The sequence below is a fragment of the Hirundo rustica genome, chromosome 1 (genome assembly GCF_015227805.2).
Source record: "Hirundo rustica isolate bHirRus1 chromosome 1, bHirRus1.pri.v3, whole genome shotgun sequence".
Taxonomy (NCBI): Eukaryota; Metazoa; Chordata; class Aves; order Passeriformes; family Hirundinidae; genus Hirundo; species Hirundo rustica.
In genome coordinates, this window is record NC_053450.1 from 148,454,433 (window position 1) to 148,477,251 (window position 22,819).

General features: G+C 44.5%; 1 protein-coding gene across 1 annotated transcript in view; it reads left to right on the forward strand.

Moving 5' to 3' along the window:
• The first annotated feature begins 1,364 nt into the window (after window positions 1–1,364).
• Window positions 1,365–22,819, forward strand: part of CNPY1 (canopy FGF signaling regulator 1) — a 30,837-nt gene continuing 9,382 nt past the window's right edge. Inside the window, exons 1-2 of the mRNA XM_040063012.1 lie at window positions 1,365–1,433; window positions 1,771–1,866. Coding sequence (XP_039918946.1) covers window positions 1,365–1,433; window positions 1,771–1,866 — 165 coding nt within the window. The remainder of the gene's footprint in view (window positions 1,434–1,770; window positions 1,867–22,819) is intronic.

A 22,819-nucleotide genomic window follows, 5' to 3' on the forward strand; every position in this document is an offset into this window, starting at 1 on the left:
TAGGGACTCTGCTCCTCTGTCTCTTCCAGGAATGCAAACTGGGAAGAGGCATGCTGAAGGAAACCCAGAAGGGAACCCCTGGAAAGGAGTGGGGGTCAGAAGGGGAGCTGAGGACCCTGCTGCGGTGTGCCTGGGGCTGCAGCTCCGTGTTCCTCTGCTGGGAGGTTGGGTCATACGTGCACAAGCCCCCAGGGAATTTTGAGATTAGATGTCACTCTCAGGAATGCAGAAACTTCGCTTCTCTTTAAATACATTTTCAGCCCTTTGCCAGTGATTAAAGTTCAAGGTCGAGATGCATCTTTCCTTGTGGACATTTGCTTTGATTCCTGATGTGCTTTACTGAAAAATCTCAGACGCACAGTGAAGGAGGTGACAGCATGTCAGAGAAGTACATATTTAGTTCTAGCAGCGAGTCAATCAGACATCTAGGCAATTACCCTCTGCTCAGGATGACAACTGAGAGATGTGTTTATTCTGTCTACAGGAATCTCTGTTATTTTAGGATCCTTTCCAGAGTGCAACCAGTGCTAACTTGTCAGTACGTGGAGACTCTTGTTTATGCTTTGGTTTCCTATCTGGGTGGGATTATTCAGTTATTGACTTGCTGGCCCCCACTCAACCTTTTAAATTCGTTTCTACCTTCCACACAATTTTTTGGCAGGAGCTACAGGCTCTCTAAGCCCAAGCCCTCATATCTTCATCTGTGCTGATGAATCTTTTATCTGCTTTTCAAAAGGGTATTACCTCTTCCATGAGCTGTGAGGTAGCACCTCAGTATCCCTGCTGAGACTCCTGCATTTGGCAGCGGTTTGGCCTCTCCCACAGCCTGACACCAGGGTTTGCTGGTCCTTCCCAGGGCTCCCCACCCTGGTGGCCCTGGCAGAGACAGGCTCTGCTTGTGTGGTGGGATCCCCGTGCAAAACCCTGCTCTCCTTTACATCCCTGTAAAGCCACCGACCTCGGAGGCATCGCTGTGGGTCAGTGTGGGACCCTGGAAAGCCAGCTGATGCCTGGCCTCTCCAGACCTACTGCAGGCAGCCACACTAACACCTCCTGCCTGAGTCTGATTACTGAGCTAAATATTTTCTGCTCCATGGGAGCACCCGGTGCCGTATAAGCTGGAGGCTTCCCTCAGGCAAGGAACAGATGAGTTTAGCTGGAACAGACTTTGTTATCTTTTGACACTTTACTGGGGAATCAGTTACTTCTGTGAGGAAAAAGGTGTTTCTGATGGTGTTTGCTTTTCTGAGTGGTGCAAAGCCTCTGGCAAGCTGCAAAAGTGAGGCCCAGAGCTCAGCTCGAGGCCCAGCCTCTGTTACCCCACAAAACATCCTCGGATGGGGCAGGAGTTATAAGTGGCCCATATGTATGGAATAGAAGCTCCCCCTTTTCATTTGAAGAGGATTCAATATAACCTGTACTGCCCTGACAAGGCAAGACAGAGCACCCAGCTCCCCTGAGCCCCTCCAGTGCCACCTGGAGCCGAGTGCTGCACCCTCCGGGGTGGGATGGCATGGGAGCCATGCACACAGACAACCCTCTCCCACCCCATCAAACCTCTCCCCACTCAAACTCTCCTCACTCACCCCCTTCTCCCACTGTGAGGATGGAGGACAAAGAGGGTTTTTGCAGGTTCAGGAGGCCTTTCTTTCTTCCTCTCCCTGGAAGCCTGGTTATTACAGCAGTAGCCTCTAGCTACATCTGTGAAGAGGAGCACCTCCACCAGGCACCTCCTGTAATAATGACTTCTTTTTTCCTTGAACTTGCGAGGCACTGTGGTATGACATTAAGAAGGTGAATCCAAAGAGGACCATGGATGTAGGGTCATTCCAAGTAAACCCTGACGGGACACAAGAGAGGAGTAAGGTAGCAGAAAAATGATATGACAGCACATAATTGCTGATATGTGCAATTACCAACCACTTATCCAAACAGCAGTTGGTCTTAATCTTACAACCTTTTTTCTTGCTAAGGGTATCAGCCACTAAATTGCTTCTGCTTCCTCTGGGACCCAAAGTAATCTTTAGGCTTGAAATTGAGGTATTTTCCTTCCTTTTCAGTACCTACATTTCTTCGCCTTTTTAATATTTGAAGTGGTATTGTTCCATTGTTAATCTTGATAAAAAAATAAATCAGAGCTACATGCATTATTAAGACAGAGAAAGAAAAAGAAAGAATGAAAGAGAGAAACTATGCTCTACCTGGAGACGGACTGTTGTCTAATCAGGCATTGCACTGAGGTCCAAACAGCGCCCATTGCCATCCATGGGCTTCCTGTGGTTGCTGGATATCTTCAACTTCCACTGCCTGTGGTGGGAACTGAGGGTCATCAGCCTTTTCCTGGGCCAGGCTGTCACATTGCCAACCTTCAGGAGCAAAGCTTGGCTTACTTCCCGTGTTTTGCAGCCTGGAAATTACAGATCGTCCTCCATACAGGTAAACAGAAGTACCCCTGGAAATGTTTGGTGAGCTAGGTCATTTAGCAAATATTCCAGAAGATTGTTGTTGACTCAGATGATAAACCTTTCCATCGTTCCCAAGTGTAAGCTCAAAGGCTTAATAGAGTTTATAAGGCACAAGAAGATGGAAGCTGGTTCTTTATAATTGGCAGAGCCATCGCATGATTCTCAGGCCTGTCTTTAGCAATTATGTAAGCTGTTACTGAGGAGAACTGAGGATCAAGCTGTCCAAGGATATGACTGGAAAGAGGCAACAGCTTTCCAAGGCAGCTGGAAGTGAGAGGATCAGAAGCTGTCCAAGGCACCTGAGTTTTCTGAAGTCCAGCTCCAAGGAGTTTATCCTCCCTGTCAGTGAGAACTCCATGCTCAGGGTATCTGTGGCCAACAGCAAGAGACCAGCTCACGGTAAGTAAGATTAACAACTTACAAGAGAGTGTGAGAGGAGAGCAGGGTGGCTTGGCTGGCATCGCACAGTTAGTCTGTAGCAGAACGAGCTTCTGGGGTGGTCCCAGGTCAGTGCCGCAGCCCATGGGCTTGGCTCAAACATGGCTCAAACAGGTCAGACTTCAGTGCTGGGCTGACATGTGGCTCTTCCTCACTCTGAGCAAAAAGCCAGACACAAATCTCCAGAGCACAAATCGCAGAATGGTTTGGATTTGAGGGGACCTTAAAGATCAGCCAGTTCCAACTCCACGATGACCCGATGTGGGCAAGAGTATGGATGGCTGCCCACACCTGCCCGCGGACACACGGACACGCAGGGCCCGACTGCAGCAGATCCTGGTACGAGAAATGAAGCAGTACACATAACCAAGCAGATATTAATAGAGCCTGACTCCAGTGCACAGTGCCATTCTTGTTTATTCATATGTTGACCCCAGTATTAGCAGTACACATTTCTTAAACAAAATCCCTGTCCTGCACTGCTAATTGTTAACATAACAGAGGGTTCGTGAACCCGTCTTTCATCACATCACTTAAACATTATTTAAACAGTATTTTATTACATTTATTTCTTCAGAGGCAAAACCATTTCCTTGCTGTGCCTGTCAACCGATTTGAAAACTAAATATCTAAATTGCTGTCGTTTATTTTTCACAATTTCTATATTGTTTCATTATTAGCCTTGGAGAATAAAACAAGAAATGTAGGCCTCTGTTGTCTTAATTTTAGGATAACAGAAGGCTGCTTTCCCAGGAAAGAAATACTGGCTAGCTTGTTAACAGAATGAATTTTAAACCTTGGTTTGGATCTTCAAAAGTGAGCAAGGGAGTTAGAAGCCCAAATCCAGTGACTTTCAAAGAGAATTGGTTACTTAAAATTCAGAGGCCTCCTTCAAAAGCTCATCCCTAATCTCTTCAGAACCATTTATTCTTCATTGCAATTAACTGTGGATTTAGACTTCAGTATAAATTCACCTTGACTAAAATTTACAAAAGCATCCTGAAGTCCTGTTTTCAGAATAGCTCAGGCCCCAGAAAGCCCAAGCTCTGCCGAAAGTCCCTGGAGTTACTCGGGCCGTACCTAAAGCGTGGCACTGAAGATCTTTCCTGAGCTCCTGAGTTCAGATGTTCGGGTCTGGCACATCCAATTTCCAGCCCACAGCCAGGTCCCTGCACTCACTGCCTTCCCTCCCACCTCAAGCTGGGGTGTTTGGGCCATAGAAGCAGAACAGTTGCTCCTGCTCGTCCTGGGCCCGGCAAAGGTGACCAGGACGGTGAGATGGGCAATTAAACGCACCTAGCTGTGAGCTGTTTTAGGTGATGGGCAGGACAATTAAAAAAAATGCATTTTATTAGGATGTGGGTCTTGAAGAAGGAGGGAAAGATTTGGCTTGGTGTGTGTGAGTAAAGGTTCATATTGTAGATGGAAGTGAACATAAAGAATGGGTAAATATGGAAATAGGTTTTCTTTTCTGAGCTGTGCTGTTAAATGTGTAACACGTACGGTATGTTTTAAAGGAGTGGCATAATCACCTCCTGTCTATTCATTGCTCTTCTATCTTTGCAAAGGAGAAGGGGCAGTGAAACCCAATATTGAAAGTAATGTCAGAAAAGCAAAGAAAAAAACATTCTCTGGGAGCATTAAGATTCCCACTTCTCATGGTGTGATTGCAGAAGTCTCAGTCCTAGGCTGTTTCTGCAGAACTCTTCCTATTTTTAGGCACATGAGCCATCCTGTAAAGCTCTGTACTACCCTGATCCCAGCGTGTTCCTCTATGTCCTGAAAATCAGGGCTGGGATCCAGGGGCTGCAGGCTCTCACAGCCTTCATCGAGAAAAGCCTGTGTTTTGTGTTTTCCACTGGCCAGTAGTGGTAGCTCCTGTTGTCTGGGAAGCCCCAGAATCAGATTTCCTATCTACTGATTCACACAAGAGTTTTGGTTGCTTTAGGTAGGTTGGGGTTTTTTCTCCACTGGTTTTAATGCAGAAAATGTTGATTTGCTGATGACAACAGGTTTTTGGAAGCATCACACGAAGCATCTCGGATGACAATTTCATAAGGGCAAATTTTTTAGTTCCAGGAGAGCATTTCTGTGCAAGACTGGCTTGCACCTAGACAGAGCACATATTTGGAAGAGGAGGTTATATGGGCAGGTGTGTCCTGGTACCCAACGAGGCAAGGACCTGTTCCCTGCCCTGTAAACAAAGATATGGCATGGGTTGGCTCTTGATTCGTGCTAAGCATTCTTCACCCTAAACTGCTCACTGAATCCTGCACTGTCCCCATAAAAATGTTCTTAAATAGTGATATTTGAGATGAGTCCAATGATATGGATGGTACAAGATCAGTGCCTGAGCCCACGTGTGGCACTTGGCAGCCAGAACCGTAGCTGACACCAGCTCTCCCTACTGGGAGCAGCAGCATCAGTGCCTCCACTATTGGTATTGCTGGACATTTTTTGGTACCCCAATTTCCCCAGAAAAGTATTGGTTATTCTGGGATCCATCTTCTGTCTTTTTTTTTGTTTTGTTTTCCCCCACAAAAAATTCATCCTAAAGCCGAGAACCCTTTTTTTGTTCAAGTTTTTGTGAGGCTTGTTACATTCAGTAATCAGTTTTGATTTCAGCAAATCAGGCTCTGTGTGAATGTGTGGACAGAATAAAATACACCTCCCTATAAACAGCTCTCCCAGTCACAGTATCGCCCTACATTTCTGCCTCTGATTTTGCACTGCTTGCCTAATTATGTTGGCTGCTGTGTAATTATTTTCATGGAACAATAATTTTAACAGCGTGCAGTTTATCAGAGGTGCAAATTATACACAATAACATACGGCAATTTTCCGTTAAAACTTGCATAACATTCAAAAGTCCTTGCATTTTTCAAGAAATTGGGCGGGGGGGCGCGGGGGGGGGAAGTATTCTTCATTTTGTATCTATTCTTTATCTTAGAGAAAATAAACTAGTGATTTACTTGGAGTCAATTAAACCAATTTGAAATAAAGCTCTTTTATTTTGGAACAAGACTGTCCACATGGGGAGTTTGTCAAGAATAATTATTCCTCTCTAAATTCGCATCCTCAAACAATTTGAATTAAATCCCCAGTATAGACCAGCCCTAAATGTCAGAGGAGGTTAAAAAAAGAGCCAGAGGAGATCTATCATATCAGAAGCACTGAGAATAAAAACCTTGTTGGGCACGCAGGTTGGTGAGGAAAGCCCTGTCCAGGCTGACTCCCTCTCACTCCCCACCCTTGGTTGCACACGCACTTGCTCAGGGATGTGAAGTCAGCCCCATGCACATTCCTGTAGCATCATCTGTACATGCACAGGTGGTGATGATAGCAGCATTCAGGAAGAGACGTGCTCTGATCAGGTGAGAGCAAGGATAAACATATTTCAGGAAAAGAATTTTGCTCAGGGATGCCTTTCTCCCCTAGCTCTTTCAGCAGCCTGAAGACAACATGACTTTGAAATCTTTCAGAGTCAAGGAGTTACAGGGAATTTAGGCACATCTGCGGTTCCATGTCAGAGTTGCCAAACTCTGGTTTTATTTAAACTCAAGATTTTCTTCCACGTTGTTGCAATTAGCAACAGTCCATAGCCATTATTTCTCTAAAACAACATCAACACCGCAGTGCTTTGCCGTGCCAAGAGCCAGTGGCTGCAGCAGCCCCCAGAGTCTGGAGGCAGGAGCAGGTGCCCCTGTCCTCTGCAGCATCCCTACAGTAAAAGAAAAATATTTTCACTCTGCTTAGCTGCATGATCCCCTGGGCAAACCACTGCCAAAACCTGGAGGCAAATCCTGTAGCCATCGTACAAACTCTGCAGAGGTGGAGGTGGGTGGGAGGTGGCTTGGCCAGGATTTCCATCTACAAAATTTCAATGTGGCATAAATGTCTGAACTCAAGGTTTTACCAAATACAAGGCATGTGCCTTTCATTTTGAGCAGCACTTTCATTTTGAGGTGATTCTCTGAGCTTTTCTTACCAAAGTGTGCATTGAGGCTGGCTCCTCTGCAGGTTTCACAGGGAAATGGGGCTGGCAGGCAGAGATGAGAGGAAGCATCTTTATAGAAAGGTGTCTCTGCTCATGGCAGGGGGGTGGAAGGAGATGATCTTTAAGGTCCCTTATAAGCCAAACCATTCTATAATTATGTGGCTCAATGATTCCATATACCTTGATGCTCCCCTTATGGGCCCCACTGGGCTGGATCCCATAGCACAGCATGGGCTGGGGTGATTGGGTTTGCTTTTTCTGGGTGGAAAAAAAAAGAAAGCGAAAAATTGATTGGGAGTCAAACCCCACCATCTCATCCCATCCCAGCTTTCTTGTCCCCTCCTCTTAATTCTCTGCATGCCCAAAATCTCAGGGATGCTCCAGATCCTTTCTTGAGAAAGGCCCACTTGAGTCAGAGGGGAGGAACAAGCTCATTGTCTTGGAGATGAAGGACACAAGTAGCCACTAGAAATATTTTGGGAAGAATTTCTTCCTCCTGATGAGGACTAATGGGGGCATATCTCAAGGGTGACATCCATCCAGAAGGAAAAAAAAAATACTATTGGTACACAAAGGTGACAGCAAAATGAAGAGGAAAAGAGACTGCTGGCCATCATGGGCACCTCAGGCCAGGCACTGGTGTCAGTATGTGGATGGAATTCTTTCAGAGGAAGAAGGTTATAGAGCAAACCCTCAGATTATTCAGACACCAGAAAAAAAAGAAAAAAAATCAAGTTATAGTATTGGCAGGAGTTCAAACCATGTCTGGAATGTTTGAACAGCAAGAGGATAAAGCACCACCCGACTGTCAGTGAGCAGGCCAAGGGCAGGGTGTGGAGTAAGGTGCAGCTCTCAGTACCAGCACCTCAGCTCTGCCCTGAATCTCACCCTAGCACTGGGGCAAGGGTTTTTTCCCAGTTTGGAGGGAAATGGCCACTTGTAATTTTTTTTTTAGAAGAATGTCATTGGATGTTGTCCAGAAAGTTCACTCTGGAGTTATGTAATGCCACTTTGTCATTCCTGTGCTCAAACATTGAGCTTTTGACCCAGGGCATGGAAACACCAGGGTGTGAATGGAATCCCTTTTCACTGCTTTGGGTCATGGCAGTACAATCCTTCACCTGTCCAATTTCCAGCTGTGTGGATAGGACCCAGCAGGGCAGGGCTCTGTGTCTGTGTCAGTTCCCAGAGGAGGCTGGTTTCCACATTCCCCTGACACGGTTCTTCCATGCTGCATCTGGAGGGTGACTTTCCCCCTTACACCATGTCTGAGCACTGCTGTTTGATCTGACAAATTCTTCTCTTTCTGGGTCATGGTAGAGTTAACTCTGGTTTTAAGGAAGTGGAATTCATCAGACAGTTATTGTGGATTTTAGTTGAGGTTTTTGACTGGAGGGATTGCTGGAGCAAACACCAAGAAACTTGTTTCTAGAGGATCCTGAACTCACTGTAAATGCACACAAATGTAGCCAAGGAAGTGGAGACAAACAGGATTGCATGAGAATTGTCACCTCAGCAGGAAGTTGACAGAAGATTGCGAATACCATACAGGAAAACAAGTGTCCATACTGAAAAAGAATCCACTTTTCACATAAACTTATGGTAGACTCACGTCTCCTGTTCCTATGAGGGCAGAGCAGTAATTCCTGTCATCTCTTCTTCATGCTCTCTGCCAGTGCTCTCCCTCTCTGACTGGGAGAGGTTTCCTTGTCTCTGCTGTGAGTGGATATCACACTTGTTGAGGACACACACGTGCCTGTGGGATTGATGCCAGCTGTGGTTATCATTTCAAGTGCCAGTTCAAAATCCAGCATTTATCTCCAGAATGATGAGAAGACTCCATGAATCCATGAATAATGGTTTCAGTAGCCAGAGCAGTAATTCATGAAGATTCTGGCTCATGTCTGAGGACAATAGGGTCTCCTGGGCTGTTTGTTTCAACAGGTATGATGGGACAGGCATAAAGAAACTGAAAGGAGCAAGACAAGCTCAGTCCAGCTCAGATAGATCAGCTTCTGAGTTTCAGATGGACAGATATTTCCCATTTCAGGTGCTCCACCAGTGTGCACTTCTGCCAAGGGTGGATATCACTGAACCTTCCATTAAAACAAATTAAATTAGGGAGCTGTCCTATTTCATGCAAGTCACTTTAGTGGACTGGTGTTAGACTTTCCTCTGGATCTCTCAAGGTGTCACATGAATGAGAATAAGTAAGATCAGACCATTTCTCAAATTAGTACCTTGCCACTTTTCCAGTGCTGTCCAAAACTGTACAGGAGATGGAAAGACTCCTGAAGACCTCTGAAACCCTCTGCTGCTCTCTTCCCCTTTTTGTCACATGGGTTTTCTGATGATTTCTCTCAAGTCCTTCCTCTGAATCTTCAACTTCTTGTTTGTGTTTTTTTTTTTTTTTTTTTTTTCCCAGCAAAAGTTTTCTGTTGGAAAAACTCATTGAGGAAAGTGTCTGTCAGACCGAAGCACAGAGATGGATGGACTTCTTAACGCTGCCTTGGACACTCAGAGAAGTCACTGAACAGGATTTAATCTAGTGTGTGACATGAAAGGTAGCTCTTCAGCTAATACTCTGGGCAGGTTAAATGTAACTGTAGGGTCAGATCTTGCAGCAGGAGCAAAATATTTAAGTAAAATGTCAATTCTTCAGAATGTCAATTCTGCTAGCCATGATGTTACCAAGCTTGTTTGGGAAAAGCTCCAAGTAATAAAACTGCTGCTATATAAATGCTTCTTGTGATTCCCCCCTTCAAGTTTCACATCAGGACTTTGCCACAGTGTTCTCCACCTTACATTACTGTGCCAGCTGATGGCTACTTCTGTTCATCAGGTAGAGGAAAAGTCTCCAGACACAGGAATTTCAAGTCAGGGCATTTGTCTGAATTGAATTCTTTGACAAGTTCCATGTCACGTGGTGTTTTTTGTTGGTTTTTTTTTTTTTAGACCAGATCGAGAATCCTGATAAGTCTCAAAAAAACCCCCAAACACCAAACAAACAACCCCCCCCCAAAAAAAACCAACAAAACCAACCAAACAAACAAACCCCACCAAAATCAAAAACTACACACAAAACACAAGCAAACAAACAAAAAAACCCAACAAAAACCAACAAACCAACAACAACAAAAAATCCCCACACAAACAAACCAACCTTAAAGATCAAGATTTTTTTTTTTTTTTCCTTCAACTAATTATCAAATTCCAACTTTTATCAATAAGGCAGAAGAGCCAAGACAGACTATGCAGGTGAAGTCTGGTATGGATCTGTAGGCTGTTTTGCTCAAATGAAATTCTTCAGGAAAGCACAACCATATTCTTCTGACTGCCTGAAATGTCAGCCTGAAATCCCATTTCTTCCTCTAACACTGAGTGCATGAGGCATTTTATGGGTAACAGTGTCTGTGGATATCTTAGCTTTTTGTGACCACTCTGGCTCCTGCTATGGCTACAAGGTAAGTGCTGCTCTCATCTCCTATCTTTGCTACATATGTTGGACAGACAACTCAGAAAAATCCACTCTGCAATTCATTTAAGCACATCTGAACATCTTTATTGGATACCTTTTCAGACAGGCACTTTTCTGAGTGGATTAAATTCTCTCAATACACAACGATATTTCTCACCCTGAACATGAACAGGGATTTTCCTTTTCCCCTTTACAGTTCTTTTCCTTTCCCATTAAAAACAGCACATCAACAACAGGAGAGACAACTCCACCAGCTTTTGCAGAGAACCAGGCAGCTGTGCCAGAAGCAGCCTTGGCATTTCCTAGCACCCATCCCTGCAGCCACGAATCTCCCTGAGGGGGAGCATCCCAAGGGCTGCAAAGGGAATAATGTGTCTGCAAACCATTTGTCTCCTTTGTGCTGAGATTACGACGCTGACTGCAGCTGCCTTTGTGGTTTATGTCCTTGTCCCTTAAAGACAAGAAGCGGTTTTTAAAATTGGGGGAGATAAGTATGCTCAGTGTGTGTGGACGCTGCTCAGCGAAGCAGCCACCAAAGTGCCTTTTGAATAACATCCCTGAATTTACTAATCTCTGTGCATAAAAGCAAAATATTTACACTCCTGAGTCAAAGGCTGGGATCTTCAGTTTGCTCAGTGCTGTCTCAAGTCTGTTCCTCTTGGCTACAATGGCAGATTTACCATCAGCTTCTCTGGGAGTCATAGTCAGGCCAAAAACAAGGGCTTATGGAAACACCATCCATAGTTCCTAATCCTTTGCTGGAAGACTTTCCAAAAAAGCTGTACTGGCAAGCATCTCCTTCGTCTTCCACAAAAAGTTATATTTGCATTTTATGCAGTGTCCCCATTTACTAGATCCTTTAGTGAAAAATTTGAAGAAAGCAGAGATATTTAATGTCCATGCAACCAGAGGTGTATGGGAGTTCAACAACGGAAAGATTCTGCTTTCAATCTAGACAGACCCATCTCTTAATGGCAAGGATACCTGCTTTATGTTGTTATGAGTAAGACTACATTCCTAAGCTTCCAGGTTTCAGAATTTCCTTTGCATAATACTAATTTATTTGTTCCAAAGCCAAGGTAAACTGGATAGATAGCACAAAATTAATTCCCTAATGCATAGACCTAGAGCAAGTCTTCCTTGCTGTTCTCCATTTGTTGTTCCAGACCTTAGCTCGTAATTCCTGTGCAATGCACAGCTCTTTGTAAAGGACTGTTGCCTGTAGATCATCAACTCAGTGACTGTACCTCACCCCTCAGCAGCTGCTTCATGGCCCCGTTTCTGCCATGCACTGGATACTGGGATACTGCAGGCAGGATCAAGGAACACAGAGGGAACGTTTTGCCCTATCAGAAACATTCATCCAGAACATCCCTGGCTAGTCACTGTGAAGAGACATGCAATGTAATATGTTTGAATCTCTCTTTTAGTTCCTTTATATATATGGCTCCTTTATTTCTGTCATCTGCTATCAAGATATCCAAGATTTATCTATAGATTTGGAACTGAAGAGGGTGTGGACTGCCTGGGTCTCAGTGCTCACTGAAGATACTTGGTGTTTCCTGCTGCAAGCTCTCTGCTCTGCCTGCTCTGTTTCTCCTGGCTAGCTTTCACTCCCTAGCTTTCCATATTTCCCAGTCTGAGCTCTGCTGAAGGGCTGATTCAAAGTGTTGAAGAAACTAGACATATATCACCTTCTGTGTCACCAGGTACGGAGTTCAGCTCATTGGGGCTGTAAAATGCTCTCACAGTCCTGACATGGAGAGCCTGGCTCTGCAGAGTCGAGCTCAACAAAGCTCGTCCTTTGTGTCTCCCGCAGCACAAATCTGCAGGCTCACTTCTGAGCTGGGCTTTTTTTAATGGGACACAACTAATGGGACTTAACGCTTTTGAGGGGTTTCAGTCTACACTCAACAAATGAACCAGTTCTGTTTTCATCTGTCAGAAGTCCCATGCATTTCAGAGCCTTTAAAGGGAAATGATCCAGGAGGCTTGGCAGGAATTAAGGACCTCTCCTTTACTTGCTGATCAGTTTTGTTGCTTACGGTCTTCCACAAACAGATCTTAACTGGCCTGTGGTAGCAAAAAGGGAAATTTGCTCTTGACATTTCCCTGAACACCCTTCGGCAGTGCTATAACCAGGCAGTAAGAGCAGCCCACTCTTGTGTTTTTCTTTAATGAATCTCACTTCCACTTATTTTCCCTCTAAAGCTGCCCCCTTAGAGACAAATACTATTTTTTCAGAGACAAATACTATTCAACCTCTTGAACAGGCATGTTGTCCAGGAATATTGGGATGCTTTATCACATAGTCCATACCCAGATTGCTTTTCTTTGTTACCTGTGCCCAAAGTCCCCTGTCAGGGATGCTTTTCTGCTTTGTGTTTCTTTGAGCTTTTTTGTCTTACCTCAGGGCGTTGAAACTTAGACCCTTTGATATTCCGTGAGGTCTTCACAGTGAGATAGTCATCAAATACCTGCTCTGACATATATGCTGGTCTAATTTGAGTTTAGTTTGACGAATTCAACAGCATACCCATCTTGTGTCTTACTCAGCCTGAACTAGCCACAGGATTGACTCCACTGTCTGGGACCTGTGTGACTCAGGATAAATCTGCACGACTCAGGATGGAAAAGACCACCAGGGAAACCAGCAGACATTAAGGAATCTCTCTCTGTGTGCCTCATTCCAACTACTTCCACAACAGCATCACAAAAACGGGGTTTGAGCCGCCCCAGGAGTGCCCAAGCAGCAGTGGTGCATGACACACTAACCTGTGCCTTTCAGATCTTGGCTGGAGTCAGCTCTGAAATTCACAAAGCTGTGGCACATCCTGGCCTTTGTTTGATCTCTTCTTAACAGGTCAGGATGCCCAAGTGCAGCCATATCTTCTCTGTCCCCATATCCTGAAAGGAGACTGGCCTGGACTTCAGTGCCTCAAAGGACAAACTGCTAGAGGTGATAACTCTGGCTAAGCTGTGCTGGTGTCTCCACAAGCTTTTGGAGGCATTTCAGGAAATATTAACGTCATGACATCCAAAACTAATTTCTGCTTCTGTGCAGAGCATCCCCTTTTCCCAGTGGTGTGGGGAAAGATGAATTCCTCCCTCTTCTCTGCCATCTTCTTGTTCCCAAAACTGGACTAGATATTGGTGCCAGCTTTGGGACAATTAACTCCTGTGCACAGAGGTCCCATCAGCTGCATGTTCCACCCTGTAGCAGCTTCCCAAATGACTCCATCAGCAAAGGAATGACATGGAGCTGCTGGAGCATGTCCAGAGGAGGGTCATGAAGATGATCAGAGAGAGTTTGGGTTTTTTAACCAGAAGAGGAGAGGGCTCTAAGATAGGACAAGAGTTAATATTTTTAAACTAAAAGACTGGATGCAAGGAAGATATTTTATACCATAGCTTGACTTGTAACCTGCCTGCCTTTGAGGGTTGTACACCACTGTCCACCACCCATCTGCTGGCAAGAAAACCACCCCCTGTCTGTCCTGTTGCTGCCAGGATCTGGATCCTGGCAGTCTTCATGTCTGTTTCCTCGTGGTGCTGCTGAGCCTCCTAAATTGCTGAAGGCTGGTAGTGGCTGTAACCTGGAGATTTTGACAGAGAAATATCAAAACATTAAACAACTTTCCATTTCTTCAGAGTCTCCTTGGGATTTTCATTTCCTGTGTCTAAAATGGCCTATGATTTGAAGTGTCATCTCCCTGGCATCAAGTCCTTCTTTCCTCTATGCTGCGTCTGCCTGATTTGATTGCGTTGGTCTCTCAGCCGCAAAAAATATCCGGCAGGGCACATCTCGCTCCTGCAATCAAATAAAGGTGTTTCTCTTTTATAAAAGACTGGGAAAATGACTTGTGCAGCCATCGAAGCATCTCATGAGAGCAGCAGGAAACACCCAGGTGGCACTTGGTGAGCAGCACGTTGTGCTGGGATCCTTGAAGGCTTTTCCCTGTCCCCGTGCAGTGTCAGCCCTGGGAGCTGCCCTGGCCAGGGGCTCCCAGACCCGATGAGGAGCTCCTTGGATTTCCAGCTCTGCACGGTGAAACAAGTGAGGATCTGATTTGGAGGTGCTTAAACAGAGCATCTCAAGGTTCAGTACCATATTGTTCAGTACATCTGTTACACCTGAACTCTGAAAATCAAAAAGGGAAGGAATTTTGCTTCCAGGGGCAGCATGGAGCTGTAAAATGAACAGTAAGTGTTCCTTAAAAAAGACAAAACAAAACAAAAAACCAACCAACCAAGCAAAAAAAACAAAAAGAAGGGGGGGGGGGCAGAAAAACCCCCCCTGTATTTAATTATTTCACAGACTGGAACGTAAAGTCTTGAGTGCACAGTCCTATTCTCTCCTGGTTTATAAAAAGGTCACTGGGGACAACAAACCCCGCTCTGTGTGAGCTGGTGATGCGCCTTTGTACAGAGAAATGCAGAGAATCAGCCAAGTCATGAAAGGCTCCCTGAGGCACCCCGAGGTCTGGACTGCACTTCTGCCTTTACACCTCTGGGCTGCAGGGCAGGCACTCTTTCAGGGCAGTGCTTTCCCAAAAGGATGCAACCAAAGATGACCCCAGCACTCAGAGGCAGGCAAAAAGCAGAGATATTCTTAATTTATTTTTTTTTTTTTTAAGCTGGCAATACCTCTTTTCTAAACTCAGATCATTCTATTTTTTCCCCATTAATATATATATATATATATATAACAAAATCCACCAAGGAAAAATTTGCACTTGGTTTAGGTGAGTTCTGGGAGGAGTCGCGGATTTGAGGTTTAAGGAAGAGCTGTTTTGCCGTTTATCTCCTTAACTTAGACAAACTAATGAGGATTTTTGAACTTTACTTGTCCAGATCTTGCAAAAAAATATTAAAGGGGAAATGCTCTCATAAGCATCACCAAGATGATATAATTCTATAAATATTAATTTTACACTCAAAACTAAGCTTGTAAAAGACTGGCTCTTATTTTCTTCAGAAATTTTCTGCAATTCAGATTTAACGCTCTCAAAACCGAACCTTTTGGAGCACTTTCAGAGTAGTTATGTTTGACTAGAGTTTTCAAAGTAGTTAAGCGTTTTCTTTAAGTCATCAGTATTAAACTTTCACTGGTAACATTACAGGCCAAAGATGTAACTATAGCTTTCCAATTCCTGAAATTCCTCCTAGTCTTTCTGGGTCTGTAGGATTTATAGACAACCAAGATCGGATGGGCTCTGGTTGCCTTTAATCCAGACTGTAACACACATGGCTCCACACATATGGATTACAAACAGTAGCTGATACTTACAGCAACTGTTGTGCTCAAAGATTTACAGCAGAGTATCAGGAAAAGGAGAATTATTTATTTAATCCTCTCCCTTTAGATAATCTGGATAATAAGCACTTTACGTCAGAACCTTTCCTGGGAAGAAGAAAATATTTGGCCAAGCCTGGATTCTGGTATTGCCATACACATCACCAAGGGATGTGGCAGTGGCTAAACTCCCTGCTGACACTACAAGATCTTTATGTTGGCAGGGAGAAATTGTCTGCTCGATGCTTCCCAGGGCAGGAAATACAAGACCAGTACAACCCCGGCCCCTTGGTCCAGTCTGGGAAGCTGGGTTCATCAAGCAAAGATACATTTCACATTCCACACTCAGTGGGGTGTGTTGCAGATGGCAGATTTACAGTAATTTTCTTGGCTTGGCACCCCTCAGGCCCTCACCAGTGTGTTATTTTCAACAGCATTGTTAATATTAATTTATTTGTCAGTGTCCTGTATGCACCCATACCTTTTGTGCTCTGCAGTGTGATGGAAGTGGAGGCTGTGGGTGCTTTCAGCAGGGTTTGCAGCAGCCCTGAGGACAGCCTCAAAGGCACTGCTGCATCCCAAGAGGTGGTGCTGAGATCCTGGAGCACATCGGAACCACAGAAACACTGAGAGATGAAAATGAACCCAGAATCCACATTGAATGTTGGGGGAAAGCTGAAAAAACAGCCAAGGAAAAAGGAATCTGGTCAAACCCCAACACTGAGCGCAGGTCACTTATGAAATGCTGCTCTGTACCTCCCTGTTGGCCTGGTTCCATTCAATGGAGACAGGAACATCCTTTGCTGGTGTGTGCACACAGCATCCAGCTCAGTTACCGTGCAGGCCCAGATGGAGAGTTGCTGGTGCATGTACACACACATACAGATGTACATATATATATGTATGTACGTATGTATGTATGTATGTATATATATGTATATTTAATGTGTAGCCCGTATTTGAAATCTCACCTACGTCCACACCAAGCCAATTTATGGGTAGATGATGGAAGGTCATAATTAGAATTAATTAATCCAGTGGGAAATCCACTCCCAAGCAGCTCTCAGCAAAAGGCAGATTGGCAATGTAAGGAGGATAAGCTGTACTTCTAAAGCTCTTCTTAGATATTCTTGTCACTTCCAATATCCCCTGGGGTGTGAGTGGCTTTAATCTCCCACCCTGGGAGCCACCCATTTTACTGGTGTGCACTCCTTGTGAGGAGTTGAAGCTGAAGACAAAGTCCAACACCCCAAAGATGCTGGTGAAATACAGACACAGATCATCCTCGCAGTCTGCTTCCCTAAATCCCTCCAAACAGTCCAAATGGAAATAAAAATTTCCATCCAAGCCAAGCTCAGCCCCTGACCTGTACATAGAAGCAGGGTGGCTGTTTCTGAAGAGTTTGGTGAGGGAACGGAGCCATAAGTGACTCTGTGACTCACCAGGCTCTGGTGCCACCATTCTCTGGACCAGGTCACCTCCTCTATGGAGAGCTGCTGTGCGGGATTTTGCAGAAGGAAACAGATCCTTCCTTACTCCCAGACCTTTCCAAGGTTCTGTTGTATGGAAGTTAAACAGAAACTTTCACAGGAAATTGTTTTTTCTTTTATTTTGCTACAAAGCAAATGTATTTTTCTTCAATAATTCCATTTTGTGGTGTTTACAGCCACTCTCCTGAAGGGATGAGATGCAAAAAGAAGGGTGCATTGAGAAGCTGCTGCTGCTCAGTGCTGGCACCTCAGTACTGCCAACAGTCTGAGCCATGGAGCAACCAACTCTACATGACCCAGCACAAAGACGTTACAGAAATCAGCTTTTGCCCAAAGGTGTTTCTAATCAAAACAATTTTAATAATACAAATAGGTATATTTTAAATTGAGGAAATCAGAGTTTGCACAGAAAATTTGGACACCAGAGGATAAAAGGAAAGCCCATTCCACCAGAGAAGATAAAATTAGCTGTGGTCTAAATTTCATCGCAGTATCTCATGAGCCTTTGGTGTTCTTCAAATGTCCCACACGTATATTAGTTTTATACCCACTTGAGAATGAAGTAATTTTCACATAGGATTTTTAATGCTTAATTATGCTTCTTTTGTTCTTCTCTCTTTTTTAAGTTGTTTAGTTGCTCAGTGATTTGAGTTTTTCTGAAGAGAGATTTCCCCAAGAGGGAGCTCAAAGGTGTTGAGGAAAAGTTCCACCAGCACAAATGGAGATTTGCATCAGAGGGCATTGGGGCCAGCTGGACAGGCACAACCTTCCAGGGAAAAATCAGTGCCCAGTAAATGCCAAATTCAAACTCACAGGTATTAAAGCCTGTGTCTTTTCTCATCTAGTTCCGTTTCTATTGGCAGCAGCCTCATGCCTGTGCTCACACTGGGACACTAACATCCTTTTTTTATCAGACAGCCAACACACAACCTTCCCTCTGAAATGCAGTGTCAACAAGAAGAAAGCCCAGACTAGCTGTATTTATCTCCATCAAGTTTCTCTAGAAAATACGTGTGATTTATCCTCATTTGTCCCAAGCTAGTAAAAATTTTAAATCTCATAAAGTCCTTGGGAAAGCCCACAAATCCATGAACACTCCAGCAATGCATGCTGATCAAAAATCTTGTATTTCTTAATCTCACTCCCTTATTCACTCCCTTTTCTCACTCCCTTTCCCTCTTTTAAATTTTTTGTTTTTAAATGAGAGAAAATCCCAGGGACAACATCTGTGTAAAATGAAGATTAGAGTTGAGAATGTATTTATAGAACTTAAGGGCATTTTCCTAGCAGGTTGTAATTATCCTTAAAAAAGATCATAAACCCCTCAGGAAGCCCAGATATAAATATACACTACCAAAGAATTAAAAGCACATTAAGGTAATAAACACAGAAGTATCCAGTGACCTGATCTGGCTTCCATCAGAATAAATGAAGAATACTATTGCTGTCAATGGGACACAGATTCTGATTTAGCCATAGGCTGGGAGGGGTGGAGGGACAGTTTTTCAAATCATCGATCATGGGAAATTGATCACAGTTCATCTCAGGTGATAAAAGTTGATAAAATTTCCTTGTGTCCTGCACTGTCTTTCCCTACAATTTTGGGTATCTGGTTGTTTTACACAGCTTTATAATGGCATATTTTTTTTTTCCTTTTTTCTTGACATATTTAATGTATTTGTTGATTTGAACAAGTTGAGAGAGTTTTTAAGGAAATTATTTTCACCTGACTGAGGTTTTCTTAAAGAGCAATTACAGTTGCATTCCCCAACAATTATTTCTTCACTGAAAAGAAGTCAGGAAATCTTTGATAACCACAGACCATCCAGTATCTCCCATCAAAATGCATTTGAAAATGGCATCACCAGTTTAGGACACAAACCCAGGAACCCACCAAAGAAGCGTAAGGTTTTAGTCTGGAAGTGACCCATGGGGCACCATGGCCAAGGGAGCTGGGCAATCCCTTCTTCCCAAATGGGTGTGGGAGAAGGCCAGGAGCTGGCCTAGCTCTCAGCCAGAGGGTATCAAAATCCTTCCAGAACCTTCTGCTTGTCGAACTAAGCAAAAAAGGGGCATTTCTCCAAAGGTGTAGGTTAGCAGAATTCAGATGGAAAAGAAGATTTCCAAGAAAAAGCTCCCAGACATTGCTGAAACATCCTGAAGACTTAAATCATGGTCAGACCTTCTGGTAGATAGCTTGGGCATTTTGCTAGTGAATTACAGAACCAAGAATGGCAATTTTCCCCAATTCTTTCCTCTTTTTTTTTTTTTTTTTTTTGATTGCAAATTAAAAATTAACTCTAGCCAGGACCCACATCCTCGTAGATCTGTCTGGGGAAGCATCACCTCATGGGCTGTAGGAGTACTTGCCACTCCTGCTGCAATGGCTTTGGTGAAAAGAGGTGATTTGGAAAGGAAAGGCTCCAGAGAAATTAAGCCCTTTTATACAGGTAATCAACTGAAGTGAGTGAAAGGGCTTTTCCTCCCGAGAGCTCCTCGCCCTAGTGGAAGTGATTCTATAGATGCTATTTTGAAAGCATGTCATATCCATTGTGTTTTGAAACATTTAATTATTTGTGACTCCCTTCAGCGTGGGAGCCTTTCCTCAGCAGTGCTAGGTGGGGTAATGTGCTCATAATCATCTCCTGAACATCACGTGGAGTCTGTCGCCGCGGGATGGGGAATCGGGGCCGGGAGGGTGTTTGGGGGTGCCTGGGGTCCAACACGGATTTCTGCTCGTGGTATTTAGCTCATGGCATGCACGTGTGCCTGCTTTTGCGCAGCGTTTTTCGACGTGCAGTCATCCCCCTTAATTGTCATTTGCTTTGAAAACCGATGACTTTGGTGTTTAGAGATTTCCATTCACTTTTACTGTTAAAAACAGCACACGTAAATGTTTGGGGTGATCTGGAAAAGTTGCACAGCTGTATCTAAGGCACTAGCAAATATATCCTTAGAGCAGATGGCCCATAAAAATATGCATGTGCTTGGAATATTTGGATACACCATCCCTAGAAACATCCTAGAAACAAAGCTAGAAATTAGAAAAATTAGAAAAATTAGGATTATTTTGAGAAACCAACTGTTCTCCATATTTTCTTTTGACTAAAATAACATCCAATTTTACCAAATACCTTTCTGCATTGAACAGAAAACCAGACAGACTTGGGTTTCCCCCACCAGCTGTACACAAGGGATGCTTTAGGGACAGCCATCCCCATAAGATAAAACCACAAACGAGGTCTTACTGTTAATTTTCCTACGCTTATAAACATTTCCCAGTGTTTAAGTAAAGCCAGCTCTTTGTTTTCTGCAGAATGGGGGTTAGCTCCCTGGAGAAAGGCAGGGAGTCCCAGCAAGTGGCTGGAAGGGGCTGACCTTTGGTACCTGTGAGTGCAGCAGGGAAGTGGCCACTCCTGGCAGCTGGGGTGATAATCCCCTGTGCCTCTGGGAAGTGATAGCTGATAAGTCTGCACAGAATTACTCGGTGGTGTTTATTTATCAACTGGGGCTCTTTTCACCCCTAAGTTACTTTTGGGGACTAGGGAAGCGCAGTTTAGATTGCTCGTAGGTGAGGTTATGAATTTCTGCTGGCTTCCTCTGGGCAGGTGTGCAGGCAGATGTGTTGGAGGAAAGGTCTAATGGTTTGCAGTAGGTATTTTTTGGAGAAAGACAAGGTAAAAATCCACAAAAACTTCAGCATTCCTAGAATACCTTTCACAGATGCCAAATGCCCTTGTTTTTGTTCAGACTGCAGGAAGAGGCAGTATCTAGTTCTCTCATGGCTGCTGAGATGCTGGCCATGCTCTTTGGGGTAGTGGGGAGGAGACCCGTGACTTTTGTGCTCCTTGTCCATGTCCCAGGCATTCCAGCTTTGTGAGTTACAGCTGTCTCTAGCAGAAGGCAGGAGCAGGGCTCTGCAGCTGGGACATCCTCTGCTCTCCCTCGTTTTGAGCAGGATTTATACCAACGAGACATGGGCTGGGAGTCTGCATTGCCATAGAAAACCTGGCATAAAATACATATATCTCCTGGGCAGCCAATTGCTCTTCTGTGTGCAGAGCTCACCTGGATCACCTCTGCTCTTGGTCCATCATTCAGGCAGACTTAAATTGTACTTGGATGCCCTTTCTCAGGACAGGCACACTCTGAGATTTATTTTGTGCTGCAGAATTGGAGTGAGGCTCTTCTGGACATTTTGGAGCCAGTGTGCTTGGCTACTCTCCATAATCTTGACACAAATATTTAATATATAGTATATTTAATATAAAACACACGTAGTTAAGGTTATAGGTATTCACTTATGTCCTGCTGGATTCAAAGGATCGATGCCCTGAACACTGACTGTAGGTGGGGAATAACATGATTGTTTTTCAAACACACCTCAAATGGATGATTTGCCGTGGCTCCGTGGTACTTTGTGACCCAACAACATCCTTCAAGTAAAACTCCCGCTCACTTCTTGTTTCCTGGACATTCAAAAGCCAGTGCAGCATGCAACGGAAAGCCCTATAAAGAAATAAAAAAGAAATCATAAGTGATGAGATGCGATAAGAAGGCATGGCAGCCCAGCCAGGGCTCTGCTTCTTTAGCAAAGTCTTTTTTCTGGCTGCTAATTTATGATTCTCTCCTCAAAGGTCACTGGGCTGGGGTGGCCTGGCAGACTTGGGAAGAGCTTTCTCAGGCAGAGAAAGGGTGTATTGTCTCCTGCCCTGAGAGAGGAAAGGGAAAAAATCTGTTCCTGGTGACTGAGGGTGGGCAATGTCACCCAAAGCTGCTGTCCACAAGAATGTATTTCATCATTTAGACATTGGAATGGACTGTCCAGGGAGGTGGTGAAGTCACCATCCCTGGAGATGTTTATGGATAAGGACTGGACAGGGCACTCAGTACCAGATGAGTTGACATGGTGGTGTTCAGTCAGAGGCTGGACTCAATGACCACTGAGGCCTTTTCCAGCCTAATTGATCCTGTGATTCTGTGATTTTCTGGTAAAAGTGGGGATGTGCTCATGGGACCCTGAGGGCAGAAAAGGCCCTGTTGTAGAGGAGGGCTTGGTACATGGGGCTGTGAGAAGCATCCCTTGTCCGGGGGTCAGGGCTGTGTGAGTGGCTTCAGACACAATGGAGCAAGTGAGGATGGAGTAGGCAGGGGAAACACAAAATCCATCCTCTAAGGTAACATGGAGAGCTCCAGCCTGAGTAGCATCCATGCTGTTAATGTCATGTTAGAGGTGGTTTTAAGTGGAAATGGAACTGCTTTAACTGAGTCACCAGGCAAAGAGAAAAGCCAAGATGAAAACACTGTTTACATGGAGATCTGTTGTTCCAGACCCTTGCACTCATGGAAGCAAGAGTGTGGGTACTGAAGGACAGGCAGAGGATCAGCAGTGTGCAGTCACTGTGCAGTTGGCTCAGCTCTGGGGTAAGCTGGAATAGGATTCATCCATCCACATCCCTACTGATGCTGGGGAGACACACACCAGCTTAAACCTGTCCCAGCCTCGATCACTGCTGTGACAGTGAGGGCAAAACGCAGGGATTCCAGCTGAAACCTAAGCAGGAGCCTAGGTTGACTGTAACGTGAAGTCATGGCCAGATGGTTACCATCCAGCAGAGGAATAATGAAGGTATTAAGGTTAATTTAACAGGCTTA